The 19649-nt window shown below is 33.5% G+C and overlaps 1 protein-coding gene across 5 annotated transcripts in view; it reads left to right on the plus strand.

The window, feature by feature from the left end:
- Positions 1–19649, plus strand: part of DYM (dymeclin) — a 525071-nt gene that overhangs the window by 67155 nt on the left and 438267 nt on the right. For all 5 annotated transcript variants that reach the window (XM_031945966.1, XM_031945964.1, XM_031945968.1 and 2 more), the window contains exons 5-6: positions 353–486; positions 17729–17801. In XM_031945966.1, coding sequence (XP_031801826.1) covers positions 353–486; positions 17729–17801 — 207 coding nt within the window. The remainder of the gene's footprint in view (positions 1–352; positions 487–17728; positions 17802–19649) is intronic.

Below are 19649 nucleotides of genomic sequence, written 5' to 3' on the forward strand. Positions count from 1 at the left end.
TGCTTGAACTATCTAATGTGATCATTTTTGGATGCTCTCCTGGGTTTTTGCTGAGAATACTTGTAAAACAATTAAAGAGTCAAAAAGAAAAGAACAAAGCTTTCTCCTAGGGGTCACCAGAGACAGAATTGATTTTGAATCATTTTTGAAAACTCACATCACTTCATGTCAGTTGCAAAATTATGATTCTGCGTAAAAGATATCTTTGGCCTTATAATTACTAAATGTAATTAATGGGGGATGCATATCCCAAATGTCAGTAGAACAGGTGCAATGCTTGATAGAATAAGAAGGATTCAGGGAATAGACATAAGATGTTTTTGCTCATTTTTTTTTTCCCTTTTCTTTGTAGCCACCTCTTTATTTGGCAAGCCCACAATGCTTTGTTTCTTATTTCTTGTTTGCTGAAAGTTTTCATCTCTCAAATGCCTGAGGAGGAAATGCAGCTTCATTTTACTTATGAAGAAAAATCGCCAGTCACTTATCGTAAGTATTCCTGTGTAAAGGATAAAAAATACATGGATAAATAAGACATCTGTTTAAAAAAAAAAAAAAAGAAAAGAAAAGCATGAGATTAGAGGAGGAAGGCTAGTGAAAGGTTATTTTTCTTATATCCATTCAGTCTTGCATATATGCTACATTCCTATCTCCCACAGCATCTGCATTCTACACTTTTTCTTTCCTCTTACAATATCAGTATTGCTAAATTTGCTTTAGGATTTAACTAAAAGTGATTGTATTTCTTTCATTTATTAGGGAATATGCCATAACAGTAAGGCCTTAGCTTTTTGTGGGTAGGATATATGCTGTTTTTTTCCTTTTTGAAACTTAAATATTGGTAGGGAGAGATTATAGGTAGGCATTTGTATAATGAAATCCTTGAATGGGAAGGGTGGTAAATTGATTGATGTCAATCCAAGAGGAGTTTGAATTTTGGTCAGTTGTGGATTTCAGGATTTTTATTAATGTCAAATAATACTCTTTTCACTGGAAATCTTAGAAAGGAATTGGGCTTAGCAGTATCCTCTTCTCTAATGACCACCATATCTAAGTGAATTGCTTTTCAGCTTTAATACTGCCTTTATTTTTCTTTTCTTCTTCTTTGAGTCTGGTTCATAATTTTATATATTTATACATATATGTATGTATTTATGTATGTATATGTTTATATATATGCCTAGATTTAATATTGAAATAGAAGCTTTCATGCTTGTGTACAAAGCCTCAGTAACAAGGAAAAAAAATATTTTTCTCCCTTTTATTGAAATGAATACTAGTTGTCTAAGATCAGATTAGGGACTTACTTTCTTTCCTTTTCAATCTTCTCTTCCTTTTCTGTAGTGTTCTAGGTTGGTTTTCTGGAGGTCTCTAGACCAGCCTTTGTTTTAGCAGAGTAATCACCACAAGAATAGCCAGGTGTTAAAGTCCAAATTCTTTATTATATCCTTCAAAGTCTAGTTTCCTTGCCTGGGGCCCGGGCTAACTTTCTTGAGGTCCTCCAGAATGTATCTTGGTTTCTTGTGAGGGAGGCAGGAGGACCACCATGACAGTCTCTCTCTTGAAGTCTGTCTCAGTCCGAGAGCTTGTGCTCCAGCCTCCAGCCCTCTTTTTTCTCCCAGTTTGTCTCCAGCCCTCCTCCAAGTCTGATCCTGTCCCTTCTAAGTCTGTCTGAGTCTCAGACGGGCCTTGGTCTCAGTGAAGAAATGAAGGCGGCTAGGCCTGCTACCACGGTGGTGTGAGATGGAATGAATGAATCTGTCTGAATTTGTCCCAGCTCATATGCTTCATTATAATAGATGTCAATCTTGTAGAACTATATTAAGTACTAAGTACATGTACTGAATTAGAGAACTATTAATCACCATGCTAAACTAGATAACCATTGTATTATCAATTCCACTGAGTTAGCACCTTGTAAGAATCCTTGTTTCAAGTATAGAATTCTGGCATAACACTTTTCTTTCTATTTCCCATCTTTATCCAGAGTAAGAGATGATGCTTTTATATTCCAAATAGGTTTAGCTGGAAAATAATTATTTTATATTCTGGAAACATAGAATTTACTATTTGACAGGAAAAGCTATGATTAAAAATCACTTTAGGAATCTATTAAGTATTAATTTAGTTTTTTTTAGTTGTTAATTATCAGACTGCTAGTACTACGGAGTAGTTACATCACTTTAAAATGATACTAGATTTTTAAAGGTATTAGATTTTGCAACAGTGTAGAAATGTTATGAGTCTAAAATACAAAGGTGTATATCTCTAGCTTCTCCCAAACATTTATTTAACTTTTATAAAGCCTTGTGCCAAAGGAATCCAAATGTTGGCAGGTCTTTCTAAGAGGGAGGCTTCCATGAAGTATGAGCTTGAGCCAGGGCTTTTGTGTTCAGATGATTCTAGCTAAATGTAGTTCATCACTGCCAAACCGGGGATGAAGAACATATATTAAGGAACAGAGATTTTTCAGTCTGTATTATTGAAAGGAGTGTCTTCAATGATGAAATAATAGGTGTTTGAAGTGTTGAAATAAATAAAAATAATGGGAAATTTTAGATGCTTGGTAAATATGTACTGAATTTATTTGACTTGGGAAATCAGTGTTGTATAGTGGCTAGAGTACTTGGATTCAAAAACTACTCAAACAATAGTTGTGTGACCTTGTAGTTAGATACTTCAGTTTTATGTATTTTCATTCTAGGTCTGGTGATCTTAGTCTCTTAATTTGTCTCCTTCCCTCCATTCTCTCAGCATGTCACTCCTTGCCCAAGAAACTCCTCTGACTCCATCTTGCCTCTAAGATAAAATGCAGATTCTTCAGTTTGGACTCCAAAGCACTTTGAAGCCTAACTCCAGCTCACCTTTAGGGCTTATTGTCTGTCCTTTCATGTATCATAATTCTAAATCAGTCCAGCTTTCTGCTCTCCACATACAAACTTTCATCTCTTCTCTCTTTGCCTTTTTACAAAAAGTCATCCATGTTTAGAATAAAACTTCTCATTTCTTCCTCTTTGAATCTCTAACATTCTTCATCAAGTCACTAGTTACTAGTGCCCAATTGCTGGAAGTTACTTTGTGCATATTATCTAATCTCTGTGCCTTGGTGGCAGAGACTTTTGTTTGTTGTCTATATATCCTTATTGGATAACATGATTGTTAGGCTTAAATTAGGCAATGTAAGTAGAGTGTTTTGCAAATATATTGCTATATAGATACAAACTATTATTAATTGACATTAGAAACTACTTTCTAGTCTCCTTAGGGATAGTAAAATTCAGATTCTTCTGTCATAGTGACCCTAAAAGAAGATAAGTTCTTCCTGCTCAAGAATTCTATGATTGTAAAATATGGAGAGAATTAACATGACCACTGTAGCTAAATAAATAGTATGCTTAGATTGGTAAGGCATATTTTTATTAATGTAATAATAATGACAACTATTTTTATTATTCTCATCATTAGATAGTCATCAGGTTGGACCACAACAACTTATTACAGTATTAAGTCTTTTAAGATATGAGGGACTGGTATTTGAAGATAGCTGGTAAGAGGCAACTTAATCATATTTTAGAATGCTTTGATTGTTAGAAGATTCTTTATTTCCCATCAAGTTGAAATCTGACACTCTATAATATTTACTTATTGCTCTTTGTTCTGCTATATGGAGTCAAAAAAGCATTAAAATACTATGTATGAGACACTTTGGTAAGCTCTCAGGCAAAACAATCTTAATTTTTTTTTCACATGATGTCATTTTTGTACTTGAAAGTCCTTTTATAATCTAGTCAACTTTTGGATGCTTTCAAATTGATCAAAATCCATCTTAATACATAATACCCAGGAACGTACACAATATTCCATATGTAGTCTGATATGGTAGAGTTCAGCAGCTTCAGGTTTTTTTTTTTTTTCATTATATTACACTATAACAAAAATAAGTATTACAAAATCTACATACCTTAGTCATAGGAAAGATCTTCATTTATTGTCCATTATTCATAATTCAATAATCTTGATTTTGGTTTTCTACTCTGGCATATTTGAAGTAGAAATTTAAAAGCAGGCTTGAAAAAGCATTTATTAAGTGCTTACTATGTGTCAAGCACTATGCTAAGTGATGAACATGACATTCTCTGCAATGCATATTGTGGCTCTTTATTGCCTACGTAAATAATCCTTATGAATTATACTAGCCACAAAAAAAAAAAAAAAAAAGTTCCTGGTAATCAATCTTCTGTTTATGAACTTTTTCTACATTGAAGTAAGGTGGTTCTCTAGGAAGCATCTACAATTCTTAGTCATTTCAGTTTAACAGACTCTTATCAGTACTCATAGTCCTCTGACATAACTTTAAGAAATGATCACTTCCACACCAGGAAGTATTAGAATAGGATTTTAATGAAAGAATCATGAAAATAATGAAAAGCATACAGTAATAGTTAAAGCTCAATCATTCTTGGCTATTTAGTATAGATTTCATTTATCCAACATATTGCAGCAGTTCTTTAGGACATCTCTTTATATTCAGTAACATAAAAGAAAAGTTATAATAATGATCCTGTATCACTGGGCAAAGATTCAGTTGGACTCATTGTACTTTTTTAAGAAGCCAAATAAATTTTTTAATGTGATTTTTATTGTTTTCTTTTGTTTTACACCATCCTGCATTTCTAAGTCTATTCCTTCCCTATACTTTCCTAGAGAACCAATAAGAGGAAAAAAGTTAAGCAAAATTAAGAAATCAAAAAAGGTTGATAGTATATTTATGATACCCATAATTCTGAAACTCTACAAGGTGTGGGGAGGCATGTTCTATTTCTAAACTGTTTGCTTTTGCAAGCAGTATGGTTAGCCTCTTCTCAATTCACCTTCAAAGGGAATTTTTTTTAACAAAAATTTCTAACTCAAATGTTAAAGGTAATAAAAAAATTGGATATGTATATAGCATTAGTGATTTGTGAAATTCACTTTTTCTTAACTTCTCACTTTTCTGTGCTGGATCAAAGAGGGATTTAATGTACATTGTTTACCGTAGAAGTATTTTCATGAAGGTTTAATTTCTTTTTAAAAAATCTGCTCTTGTTAACAGTGTAAGCTATGTCTCTTTCAGTTTCTAGATTTCTGTGATGAAGGTAGATATTCATATAGGTAACATAATTTTAAGGCTATCATTCAACAAATATTTATTAAAGTCCCACTATTTACCATGTGTGTTAGATGGCAGAAATACAAAGACAGAAGCAAAACTGGTCTTTTCCCTCAAAGTTCTTACATTTTTTGGATAAGACACACATGTTCGTACACACACACCTGTAAAATAAAGGAGGAAGGCTCTAATAGTTGGAAGTATTAGGCAAGGCTTTGTGTTGAAGATAGTGCTTGAGTCTTGAGAAAGAAGTAGGTGCTGTAACAGATGAAAATGAAAAGGAAATGCATTCTAAGTATTCTAGGCACGGAGGAAGAAAATGGAGTGCATCATTGAAGAGATTTCATTGCCAAATTGAGTACCTTCTGTTTGGTCTTAGTGGTGACAGTCTATGGAGTATGGGAGTGATATGGTCAGACCTCCCTTTAGGAAAATCACTGTGGCATCTGTGTAGAGTATGGATTGAAATGGGGAGAGACTTAAAGCAAGAGGACCACTTAGTAGACTATTGATATTGCTAATGGGTCTTGAATTAGGGTGGTGGCATATATAAATGAAAAGAAAGGGAATAGATGTTGCGGAGGTAGGACTGGCAACTTATTTAATATGTGTGATGAGGAATTGAGGATGACACTGCACTTGTGAACTTAAGTCATTTGAAGTATGGCTCTCTCTTAGTAGAAATGGGGAAGTCTACAAGGCAAGGGTAGAATGGGGATGGGATTGGGAAAGGTAATGAATTCTGTATTATAGTTGTTGAATTTGAGATGTTTATGGGACATCCAGTTCCAGATGTTCAATAAGAAATTGGTGATACAGTACTGGAACTCAGAAAGAGATCTTCCTAATATAGCTTAGTTTTTTGCTTTTTAATGATATACTTCTTTTTTTTATTTATTTATTTTTTTATTTAATAGCCTTTTATTTACAGGATATATACATGGGTAACTTTACAGCATTAACAATTGCCAAACCTCTTGTTCCAATTTTTCACCTCTTCCCCCCCCCCCCCCAGATGGCAGGATGACCAGTAGATGTTAAATATATTAAAATATAAATTAGATACACAATGAGTATACCTGACCAAAACGTTATTTTGCTGTAGAAAAAGAATGATATACTTCTTTAGGTAGTTATAATAGCAGTTCAGGGAATAGTATCATGATTTGTGTTTTGAATTCATGTATTTTATCCAAGACTGGATATATAGACTTGGGGGTCATTTGCAAGAAGATAGTACTTAAAGCCATGGGATATGATATCATCAAGTGAAAAGAGTACAGAGAAGAAAGAAATAAAGTATACCTCAGGTAGGAGGTGTGATAGGAATCCAGCCAAGAAGGCTCAGAAGGAATCATTAGTTTTTTTTTTTTTTTTTTCTAACATTCCTATTTACTTGTACTATGGAGATTATGATTATAATCACCACTAAACAGACTCTTCCATTTGACTGATGAAGAAACTGAGGTCCAGGGAGGTCAAGTGATATGTCCATGTTTACAGAACTACTTAGTAGTTCAGTTTAAAAAATTGAGCTTATAGTTCAGAAATGTAGGCAAATATTGTTAGAAATTATCAATTGTAGAACTATTTTTCTTTTTGTCAGGATAAATGAAACTGTGAGTAGCTTATCCTCTCTGATGTTGTTAACTGGTTCTGCAAAAATCTGATACTAGGTGAAACGATATTAGAGAGGTAGATTAATTTGTTAAGAATGTTATGAATGGAATGGGGACAAAAATGACTGACATATAGGGGAGTTAATGTACCTGCAACTAGCTTGCTTTGTTGTAAAGGAAATTTTTCTTCAGATATTGATTGGACTATATGGCACCAAGGATCTTTTTTTTTATAGCAGATTCTTTGATTATCACTGTTTATTAAAATATTAAGCCATAATGAATATAGTCATTCATTTTTTTTTTTTGATTTTCTATATTATTCTTTAGAAAACCTTTTTTCCTGTGGAATTCTGAGTGGCATAAGACCAGGTTTGGACTCCAGGGCTGAGTTTTTTAGTGGAGAAAAGAATGTTGTATGGGCATTAAAATTTTTTTGCTTAATAAATAGTTTTTCCCCTTTCCAATTACAATGGTGTGATCCCCAGGTATTTGGAGAGTTCTGTGTGTATTTCCTTTGATGAAAATGTTTACAGGGGAATTTTGCTTCCCAAGGGAAGTGACTTTGCAATTCCTTTGTGGATCAAGAATTCCTTCCTATTATTCCATTCTGTCTACTTTGAGTTATACCTTTTGCATCATGTAGATTCTGGCAGTGAGAAGGAACCCAGCCAAATTCAATCAAACTCAGCTTTAAGCCACCCTGGAAGTGAAGAGACCGGGGTGCAAAGAGACCAGAAAGCAAAATTCAACTGTACTTTTCAAAGGGTGAGAGCATTGGTTTAAAATACAAAGTTAAATACAAAGTTAAAGTTACAAAATAGATAATATTTCTGTAATGCTTAAGCCTTTTCTTGACTCCAGACACATTCATTGTTTTAATTGAAACCAAAAATATAATAGATTTGTGTTGAGAACCATGTATAGGACAGAACCCAGAAAGCCTGTAAAAAAGGTTCAGGGACTCTCCCTTCCCCTCTCTCCTCATTTACCCTTAAGAAAAAAAGGGTACTTTTTTCTTATCTCTCTTTTTCTTCTACCCACATAAAAAGGGACCTACTCAGCCTTTCCCTCTTTTTTTTCTTCTGGAAATAAATCTAATAAATCCTGAGGTAGGGGAGTTGAGAATCCTGTAAGATATTCCTGAATATAGCTGAGTTTTCTGCTGTTAATAACGTTCTTCCATAGGTAATCTACAATAGCAATTCATAGAATAGCATTTTGATTTGTATGTTTTATTTATATATTTATCCAAGGTATTTGGGTCTAGTGACTAAATTAGCCAAGGAATTCTTTAAAAAGTTCAGCTATTCAAAGAGTTTTATAAGCCTTATTTCATTGCTATTGGGCATTATGAAAAAGGTTATGCAGTGTTTTATGAAAGCAAAGTCAGGAGGTCTGGGTTTGAATCCTGTTTGTGATGCTTAGAGGCTGTGAAACTAAGAAAATAGCAGTTTTCCTCATCTGTAAAATAGTGGCAACTACATTGCCTGCCTTATTATGGGGAAAGTACTTAGCAAATTTTAACTATATCACTATTATCAATTATTAAATAGAAAAGATAGATCTGTGGGGTCTGTATCATCAAACTAGACTATTTTCTTATGCCATCATTATTTATTAGCTTTTTAAAAATCAGTTTTTTCCAGTGATGGTGATACAGGTACTAAGTTTGAATTTAAATGAGGAAAAATTATAATCTTTTATGCTTTGATTACAAAAGGAGAGTGTAATGTATTGGCAAATGGCATTTTTGCTACATAGCTAAGGTTTGAAAATTTTACCCTCCCAAATATTTGTTCCACCAAAATCTTCTCTATAAAACATGTGACTCATCTTCAAATAACTCTCCTTTCACATAGACTGGAATTTTCTGGCATCCAAAATGTATAATTTTTTAAATATAAAAACTAATATTAGAAAATGCCTTTTATTTATCCCCCTCAAATACTACTCCCATCCATGTTGCAATGTAGTTGACTTTAAATGATATTTTTAAGATATTCCAAATGCCTGTTTCATATGTTTAACTCATAATCAACATGCTTAATTACAATTTATATTGGATTATTGAAAGTTCATTTTGCTTTGGTCCTATTGTTAATGCCAAAGAAATAGTAGCTCTCCTATTTTCTAAAACAGCATTTATAATGAACAGTATCAAGCAGGTGACTGTATGATAACTCTAAGATCTTTGTGGTACAGATTTACATTTTTGGGACAGTGCTAGAGTCAGTCATCTATGAGTGTTGCCTATGAGTGAATCAGTCCATGTGTGCAAATGAGCAAATTATTCTGCTGAAGATATCAGATAGCTTGGTAATAATATAATGTACTTGATAGACATATAGTGTGCTTTATCCCTAATCAGTCTAAAATCCATTATCAATATTGTGTTGTAATTGCCTTGGATATTAGTATTTGGTGAAATATTTTTGGTATTTCTAGTGGAAACAGATGCTAATGTAAATATGACATGAATATCTAATCAAAACCCAGAATACTGTTGGTTGAAATTTGACTAAAATGTATGCAACAAAACACTTTAAAATGATTTAAAAAAATACTTCTAATGATTTTATATACCATAGGACTGAATAGAAAAACAAATAAACAGACAAAAAGAATTCTTCAGTACTTCAAGTATCTGCGACATCATTTTTATGGGTTCTCCCTTTGTTCACTAAATCATCAAAACCCACCATATCCTCGTAGGTGATTTAATGAGATCTTATTCCTATATATATATATATTATATATATAATAATATGTGTTTTATATATATTATCATTTTACAGATATATGTGTATATATATATATACACACATACACATATACATATATATAACAGACAATACAATTTTTAACCACATTTATAATTCAGGTTGTATTCTAGTGATAGAACCTTGTAAAAATCATGATTGTCTGTCTCCACACAACAGTTTATCACTGGACTTAATAAAAAACAAAAAACTATTAAATATTAGACCTCCTTACAAAATGAAACAACCCCTCAGAAGAATACATTTCATTTCCTCTAAATTTTACTTTTTCTCTTCTCTTCTCTTCTCTTCTCTTCTCTTCTCTTCTCTTCTCTTCTCTTCTCTTCTCTTCGAATAGGGCACAAGAAAGTAATTTTCTATGAATCTTTCCTGATACCAGTGGGAGAGAAGAATTTAGATTCATAACTCAATGTGACAGTTAACCTTATTAGTGTCCTGTCTTCTAAGATCTACTGCAGTATATTTATGTTAACTGAAAAAAAAATATCTATTGAAAACATATAGGAAACATTTATTTTCCTGGCACTGTACTAAGTGCTAAAATATAGAAACAAAAATGAAATAGTCCCTGGCCTCTAAGGGCTCATATTCCTCTTGGAGACAACACACACACTCAATATATACAAACTAAATTCAAATTAATTTTTGGGAGTGATTTTTAGTTAACAGAGACTTTGGAAATCAATAAGTATCTTAAATAGCAAATGGCCCTAGTTCTGAGCTTTGAATAAAGCTAGGGTTCTAAGAGGTTGGAGGTAAGGAGGCACTGCATTAAAACATAAAAGAGAGCAAGTGTGGAGGCATGTAAATAGGAAATGGAGGAGCAAACAGAACACCAGTTTGGCTGAACTTTAGGGTGCAGGAAGGGAAGTAATTCATAGCAAGTTGGCTGGAAAGATAAGGTAAATCCAGATTATAAAGGGTTTTAAGAGCTAAATAAAGGGGTTTATGTTTTATCTTAGAGGAAATTAGGATCCAAGTGTGTTGACCACGTTAGCACCCTGGATACCTTAGAATCAGCCGGAGTCAGGATAAGCAAAAGTCCTTCATCTTTATTCTTGGTCTTTAGAGGTAGGATTGAATTCAATGGAAGCAGAATCTCCATGACCTTCCTTCTCCCTTGTCTACCGCTAAAGTGACTCTGGCTAGTCTTACTTCACCCCCTAGTCCCTCCTACAATCTTCTATACACCAATCATCGAACCAGCACAAGATAGTGGGAAGGGCCATTTCCCAAGCATATGCCCATAGAGTATTGTCCATTTGGTAGTTAGCCTTAAGTGCTCAACTATCCTGACCTCAGTGCATCCACTGAAGAGTTTCAAGCCCATTACACAATGGGGTCTATTTTAGTATTAGAGGGACATGTTCAGTCTTGTGCTTTAGGAAAATTGCTTTGGCAGTTGTATGGAGGTTGGATTGTAGTAGAGAGTGACCTGAGAGAGAGACCAATTGTAGTGGTCTAGGTAAGAGGTGCTAAGACCTGAACTGTATCAGTGGCTGTATCAGTAGAGAGAAAGGATCAAATGTGAGACATGTGTTAGAAATAGAAATCACAAAATTTGACAATTGACTGAATCGTGTAAAATATTTCCATATTAACCATTTTGTACAAGAAAACTTGAATAAAAGAAAATGAATGAAAGTGAAAGATCACATATTTTACTGTGTTGTCAAACAATTTTGGTTTTTTTCTCTGAAGACAGATAATTGCTTCATCATTAGTTTTTTGGGATTGATTGGATCATTATATTGCTGAGAATAGCCAAGTCATTCACTGTGCTTTGTGGAACAATATTACTATTATTCTGTACAACATTCTCCGGTTCTGCTTACTTCACTTTGCATCAGTTCATGTAAGTCTTTCCAGGTTTTTCTGAAATCATCTTGCTTGTCATTTCTTATAGCACAATAATATTCCGTCATAATCATATACTACAGCTTGTTTAGCCATTACCCATCAATTGGGTATCAATTAGCCTTTACTCAACTGATGGGCAGCCTCTTAATTTCTATAATTCTTAGCCACCACAAGAAAAGCTGCTATGAAAATTTTTTGTACAAATAGATCCCTTTTTCCTCCCCTCCTTCCCCTTTATATCTGGGATAGAGACCTAGCAGTGGTATGGTGGATCAAAGGAAATGCACAGTTTTATAGCCCTTTGGACATAGATCCAAATTAACTCTGAGTATATTTACATGAGAATTTTTCTTTGCATTTACCATCTGTAAATTAATCAGTAATAGTGAGAAGTAGACTAAGGGAAACTTTGTGTGCATTATTTTTCGTATTTATTGGAAGCTATTTGAATTTTGTAGTGATTAATTCTAATAGATAATTCATGATTTGTTCCAAAACTAGTTCTCTCTTGAGACTTATGGTTTGAACCCCTAAATATTTCTCTCTTAATCTTCCCTGAAGATCAATGTTGAGTCACTTAAGTAATGGGAAGTAGGAGACTACATACAGTCTGCAGGTAAGTTAAGAAGAAGATAGTCCTAGTTTCTTTCTCTTCTTCTTTTTCCATGTGTAATACTAAAACCAACATCACTAATGTCTCTTCTTCTTATCCATTATAATTATTATTAGTGTTTTAATGTTTGATTTTAATAACTTGAAAATTGTGTAGAAGTAGTTTATCCCCTGTATTTTGACATTTAATATTGGCTTCAAGAACTCTGAACCAGAGCTTCTTAAACTTTTCCCACTTACAACCCCTTTTATCTTGAGAAATTTTTATGCAATCTCATCTCAAATCTGAGCCGAGGTATTTCTGGCAGCGTTCGTGCATGTGCATTGCACGTGCTGCAGTGAAGCTGCAATGAAGTTGTGCATTATAACATGGGCAAACACTGCCAAAAACACCTTGAATTCGTTACATGTTGGATTTCCAATTGGATTTTTGGTCATTATATTTATAAATCTTTTACTGTTGATAAATTGTTTGCAATCCTCACATTCATTTATATAACCCCAAAGTGGCTAGTGGAAACTTCCTTACCTCAAATGCCTTTCCCAAGGCTGGTCTCTGACAGTATTTGAGAAGGCTTTGGGAAACAGCCTCACTTCACATGGACCTGCAACTTGCTTGGCCATTATTCTCTTTGTGTGTCATAGAAATTTCAGGAAATTTGATCATAGAATGGGTTTTCTGGGTTCTGAATTTCAGGAATATGAGATATAATAGTTTTCTTTCAGAGCTAATAGAGCACTGGATAGCTCATGCAAAGCACTCATGGTAGAGTAAATCATATTTTCTAAATCTATCCATTGTCACTTTTTTAGTCCAGTGGGATGGTTGAGAAATAGTAGAAAGTGACCTGACATTTCCTCAAGGAACTTCTAGCTCATGATTTTAAAGGAGTTCCATTAACTTGATCCTCCAGTACAAATAAGTTTTTCTGGAAAAACTTTTGCCTTCTCTTCTCCACCTTCTCTTGCCCCGTGTAGTACTCAGTTCAGGCTTTTCACACCTTAGAAAAAACCAAGCTTTAGTCATGTGTGAGAAGCTAGAACTTGGTGAAAATGGACTCACACCCTGGTGTTTATGGTAGGAGTTATTTTAATATTATGCTTTTGCTGAGCAGTTGTGATCCTGCAACCTGAATCTGAGTATGGGCAAAGCAGTAGAGTCCTGCCTCATGGCTAGTAAAGAGACCCTTGTAATGTCCTTCTGACCAGTTGTTTGATCCTTACTATATGTGGGCTGACATGCTGCTTCTGCAACTGCCACTACTACTGCAGATTTGGTGGCTCCCAACGCCTGCTCATGATTTGCTGGGGCTCTCCTCACACCTTAGTGTGACAAACCTTTCTTTGCTACCTTCTAAGTTGTTTTTGGTGTTTATGGGTTGAGAAATCTTGAAACTGTTGCTGATTCTACTGATTCAGATGCCCCCAAATCCATTCCTGGTTTGATGGCTGGCTCAGGGCTGTGCTGGTAAGGTTTGTCCTGGACTGCACTGAATTACCCCTTGATGAAGCAGACCTTTCCTTCTGACCTTCTAAGTTGTTTTCAGTTGGAAAAATGTTCCATTCTGTCTTTTTGTGTGTTCTTAAGCTCTAAAATTTGCTTTGAATCATTATTTAAAGATATTTGGAGGGATTTGAGGGAGAGCATGGGCAAATCCATGTCTTTACTTTGCCATCCTGGCTCTGCCTCTAGGAGAAAAATTTCTAAGATAACAGCAATATTCTAAAGATAAACTTTGTAAGACTTAGATTCTCTGATCAGCACCATGATTAATCACAGTTCAACAGACTCATGATGAAACTGATGGACTTGGAGCATAGTTTAAATCTATGTTCTTTGCTTTCTTGCTTCTTTCCTTTCTCCCTTCTTTTTCTTCCTTTCTCTCCTTTATTTCATTTCTGTCTCCCTCCCTATTTCCTCTTGCCTTCCTTCTCTTTGAATTTGCTTTGTATGAATGAATATTTTACATGGGTTTTGTATTTCTTATCTTTATAGTGAATATAGGGGTGGAGGCAGAAAAAGATGGAGAGAATTAAAAACTGAAGATAAGATAAAATTGAATTAAAACAAATTTTAAAATATCTCTCTCTATATGCATATGTATATATAAATTTAAAAACAAAAGAAAATAGCTCCACAATATAATTAGTCTGTCTTATGAAATCAGTTCCTTTATGTGAGACTAATAAGATTTTGCTTAAAATGTAATTGATTGTAACATTTAAATCAAGGTTCATGTTTTCCAAAACAACAATAAAAGTGGTTAAACTTGATTTTATAGTTGCTGATTTTGTGTGTGTGTGTGTGTTATTGTAGAATATGGGTCTGTAGATTAAATCAATTTTATTTCCAGAGGTATTTTGAAATATTGGCATAACTTTTTCAAAGAATAATTTGTTATTTTATTTTGGGCAAAAATTAACTTAAAATTAATTGCTTTCAAGTTACTTAGATATTCTTAACTTACTATTAAGATTGGCAGCAACCTAGTACATATTACCATAATTTTCTGAATACAGGTTTTTAATGAATGTCAGCCAGCTATCTGTTTGGTTTTAATTTCAAGAAAATTAAGTTGTGCTCTGAGCTTGTCAGACACTCTGTTAACATTTTTTGGAATGTAATTCTGTCATTTCATGGTGTGTTTTTCAGTATTTATGATGCAAGGCACTATGTAGTAATGGGCAATAGTAACTGGCAGTTTGAGTTTCTGAATGCAAATTTAAAGAAAATAACAATTAGCTCATTCTCTTTTAATGTTCTTTTTAATTATTGCATTTATCCTAACTTATACCATCACATACTTATTTCCTCTGGCTATGTTCTTTTTCTTTTTTACTTCTCAGCTTTTTGATAATTCCTCTTTCTCTGTCCAAGGAAAGGATGTCATAGGACTATATATGGAATCATGGACCCCTTTGGGAGTTTAGTGAGGCCTAAAGGCCCCTTCTCAGGATAGTGTCTGAATAATTGAAGGATATGTTAACTTTCAGTTAGAGGTGAATGAAAATAAAGATGTAATTTTTTTTCCATATTCATGGAAGGCCTTAAATCTAATCACAGATATTGTTACCTCTACTTATTCATTTTACAGATCAGAAAGCTGATGTCTAGAAAGGTGAAATAATTTGCTCAGGATTTTGAACACATATTCCTGTTGCAAAGGTTAACACAATCTTCTACACTGTGATACTTCTTGAACCCACATCTTTTGATTCAAGAACAGAAACTCATCATCACACTGATATTTTGTTGTTTGGCTACCTGCTGACAGAATAGGAACTGGGAAACTCTTTGTGGTGATGGACTTGTAATGGAAGAGAAAGGGAGAGATGTGTGTTGTGGAGGCAGAAATAACAAAGCTTGCAACCAATTGAATATGTTGGGTGAGATAGGTGAGATAAGGTTAAAAATTGAGGATGACCATGAGGTTGTGAACTTCATAGTTGTGCCTTTAATGAAAATAGGGAAATTTGGCAAAACAGTGGGTTAATAATGGGGAAAGATTGTTAGTTATGTTTTGGACACATTGAGTTTAAGGGATCTACTGCACTGCCAGTAGGCATATACAGTAAATATGGATTGAATAGTCTCAGTAATTTATTCTTGAGTATTGTGAAATCATAACCATCTGTTTTTTGAGGAATTAGATCATAAGTTTAGATTTTGATGTTTGTTCAGTTTTCCTTCACAAAAAGAAAATCAACTATCCTTCTAATGTCATGATAATTCTAACTTGTGTCTTTTGGTTTCCTTTTTCTGATAGTCACTTTGGGTTTGTCCTGAGTTTTTCCTTTAGCCAAGAGCATACATACCTTCTAGGATAGCTGGCTTAGACAGAGGGTATTTTGGCTTTAGAATAACTTTATTTTATGAAGCTAATTGTTCTGTTGTCTTATCAAAGGCCAGTCTTGGCTTCCATAGAGCTGTATAGTGACCAAATGAACTGAAAATGTGTTACCCTGTGTATTCAAATGGATTGAGGCAAGGGTATGAAAAGTGAAAAAGTCTAAGAGGCATTTCTGCTCCTCCTACCTGAAATGTTGCAGGTCTGAAGAGGGTAAGTGATTTTTCCAGGCATGATTCAGCTAGTAATTGTCAGAGGCAAGACTTGAGTCCTAGTCTTACTAATGCCAAGTCCAGGGCTTCTTAAACACTGTCCATACTGCCTTTTTTAGAGCCAAGGAAGATATATATTTGACCTTGTGTGAAAACTTCGAAGGTTCCTTTAAAAATCACAGTATTTTGTATGTCTTAAGTTACTTGTGCTTCCCTGTAAATTCAAGAAACATTCAGCAATTGAAGATGTTTACATAGAAATTGGACTCTTATCTGCTCCCCAAATAAGAGGAGAAACTTGATCTTTTGAAGGAATGTTCTTTTAGCAAAAGAATGCCTTTAATAATTTCATTTGGAAAATGCTTATTCTTGACATGAACTGCTGTTATATTTTTGGCCTTGAAATTCAACATTTCATTTGCACCAAAATCTAATTTTCATAATCATTCTTTTAAAAGTGGCACTAAAACTGTGGTTACATTGCTTAATTGACTCAGCTGTAAACTTTGTTCATGAGGAGGTGAGGTCATGCTTTAAGAATGATGCTTGGAATACAGAGTAGGGAATCCTTGCCACCATTTTTATGTTTAAAATCAGGATTTTTTTCCCTCTTGGGAGAAAAAGACTCAATCAGGCAGTCTTTGGGTTTCCAGAGTCTGTTCTTTCACCTTTGGTGATAAACAAGTTCTTCTGGCTGCTTTGCTGACTAGTGGGATGTTATTAAACTGGCTAAGTTATTTGGTTTGAAATCCCTGTTAGGGATTCAGTGAGTGATTTTTAAATGTTACTACTCAGATCTGGGTCACTGCATTTGGGAGGGTGAGCCAGAGGGTGACATTTATAACAAATCAACTTAGAAATAGATTAAGTCATGTGATTTAAACTGGGCAGCTTTGGTAAAGAGAGCCTTTTTCGTCAAAAATCTGTTATTAACTGCTTTTCCTGTCATAGTAGGAGTAAATGCTGATTATACACTTTCTTATCTGCTAAATTAAGTTAGGTTCTTTGTCTTTCTTTGAGTCAGCTTTTGTAAGAAATAATTCTTGTAGTATACCCCTCCTAAACATTTTCTTCTCTGAAGACTACTGTCCAAGTTCTATTCATGGTGAGGCAGAATGCAATTAAAACCAAAATCTACATATATGTGCCTATCCAGGAAAAAAAAAAGGAATTGTTCAAAGTTTTGGAGAATATAAGTGGTTTAGTTTATGACACTAAATTCCCATATCAGGGATTGATTATCACAGGTTTTAATTAGATTCATAATTTGGGTTCATCTTTAAAAGATGAACATGTTTTTGACAGCTCTTTATTTTTTTTTTTATTATAGCTTTTTATTTACAAGATATATACATGGATAATTTTTCAGCATTGACCCTTGCAAAACCTTCTGTTCCAACTTTTCCACTCTTTACCCCCACCCTCTCCCCTAGATTGCAGGTAGACCAATACATGTTAAATATGTTAAATACAATATATGTATACATATCCATATAGTTATTTTGCTGCAAAAGAAAAATCAGACTTAGAAATAAGGTAAAATTAGCCTGTAGCTCTTATTTTGTATTTGAATGAAGAATAATCTAAGTTTGAGATGAGAGATGCCGGTATTCTTGTTTTCTGATGAATCTTTGATGTATCTTACCAGAAGCTGACTCTGAAGATCTCATAGAAGAACTGCTTTGCTGCTTAATCAAGTTAATCATTGACATCCCTCTCTTGTAAGTTCTGATCATCAGGATTTATTTATATTTTTTTATATTCTCAAAATGATGAATTTGGTAGCATTTTATATTTTGTAGAACTAGTTATAGAACTTTTATTTTGTCTTTCAAAGCCATATATTCACAATATATTCTTTTTTTTGTGTGTTGGTCCAGGGGCATTCTAATTGTGTCTATACAATATACAAACTGTTGGTCAAACCAGTCAACAGATTAGAATGATCAGTGGAGTTAAAAAAAAAAAAAAAAAAAAAAAAGTTAAACCAATTTTTGGATTAAATTTGGCATTTGCTTTCCACTCAGATTTATTCACTTAAGTCATCAGTTATCTTGTTGACTTTTTATATTTCTCTCCTTTGTAGAGAATAATTATTTGAAAATTAAAAATTAGATACTTTGCCATAATAATTCTGATCCCAGTCTTTGCTAATCTGCTCTCTCTGTGTGTATTTTTTTTGTTTTTGTTTTTGTTTTGTTTTTTAAGTGATTTCTTTTTTGGGTAAGGATCTGACGTCTTAGGGTCTTTAGTTAAATAACTTAGCAACTCATTTCTGAATATTATTGTTTGATTATAGTTCAGAAATATTTATGCTACTCTACATTCTGTTGTGTCTTCTTTGTGTAAGTTGAAGCTGTGAGGTTAGTGTATTGCGTAGGCTTCACTAAAAACTGTTTTGATTGTATCAGAGGACAGCAGAGTTAAGAGTTATTGTGAGTCACTTCTAGCCATGGAGATGCTAGGTCATTTGTCAACTTTGGCTAGACCTTAAAACTAAAGGAAATACATCAATTAACAAGTATGAATTTTGAGTAACAACCTTGCGTTATGTTTATCTTTATTGACAAATGGGAATTATTCATTAAAAATCATTTTCAAATAATACCATCAATATATCTTAAAATTTTCTTAGTATATTAAATATTTCTTTTCTTTTGTATATCCCATTGTGTTTAATAGTTTGCATTTTATATGACGAATGCCCAATTAATATTGATGAACTAATTGGAATTATAACTCATTTCTAGGAATTTATTTTAGATTTTTTAGTTTATAAAAATCTATTTTTTCTTCATTTTAGAAAACAAACTATAACCATCAAAAACCAAAATCTAAAAACCTTTGTAACAATTATGCATAATCAAACAAAACTAATTCTTCCACTGGTCATTTCCAAAAAATATATCTCATTCTCTATCCTATGTTATTACCTCTGTGATAGGAGATGTGTGTTTCATTATGGGTACTCTGGAATTGTGAGTGGTCATTTCATTGATCAGATTGATTTTCTTTTAAAGTTGTTTGTCTTTACAATGTTTTTATGGATTTTTTTTTTCCTCTTGTTTCTGTGTAATTTACTCTGTATTCATACAAGCCTCCCCAATTCTCTGAATTGATTCTTTTAAAATCATTTCTTATAGCACAATGCATAAAACTGTGTATGCTATAATTTGTGTAACTGTTTCCCAGTTGATGAGCACCCTCTAGTTTCCATTTCTCTGCCAGAACAAAATGAACTGCTTATAGATACTTCTGCATATATGAGTCATTTCCCCCTTTCTTTGATCTCTTTGGTGGTTTTTAGGTCAAAGGGTATGTATAGCTTAGTATCTTTCAAAATAGTGCTCTGTTTTCTCAAAAGTCACTCAACATAAAGATTTTTAGTTTTTGTCAGTTTTATTAATCTAATTAGTGCAAGGGGGAACCTCAGAGTTACTTTAACGTGCATTTCTTAAATTATTAGTGATTTGGATATTGCTGACTTGGATTTCTTCCTTTGAAACAGCTTGTTTATGTTCTTTGGCCATTTATCAATTGGATAATCAATTGGATTATAGATTTTAATC

The sequence above is a fragment of the Sarcophilus harrisii genome, chromosome 1 (genome assembly GCF_902635505.1).
Source record: "Sarcophilus harrisii chromosome 1, mSarHar1.11, whole genome shotgun sequence".
Classification (NCBI taxonomy): domain Eukaryota; kingdom Metazoa; phylum Chordata; class Mammalia; order Dasyuromorphia; family Dasyuridae; genus Sarcophilus; species Sarcophilus harrisii.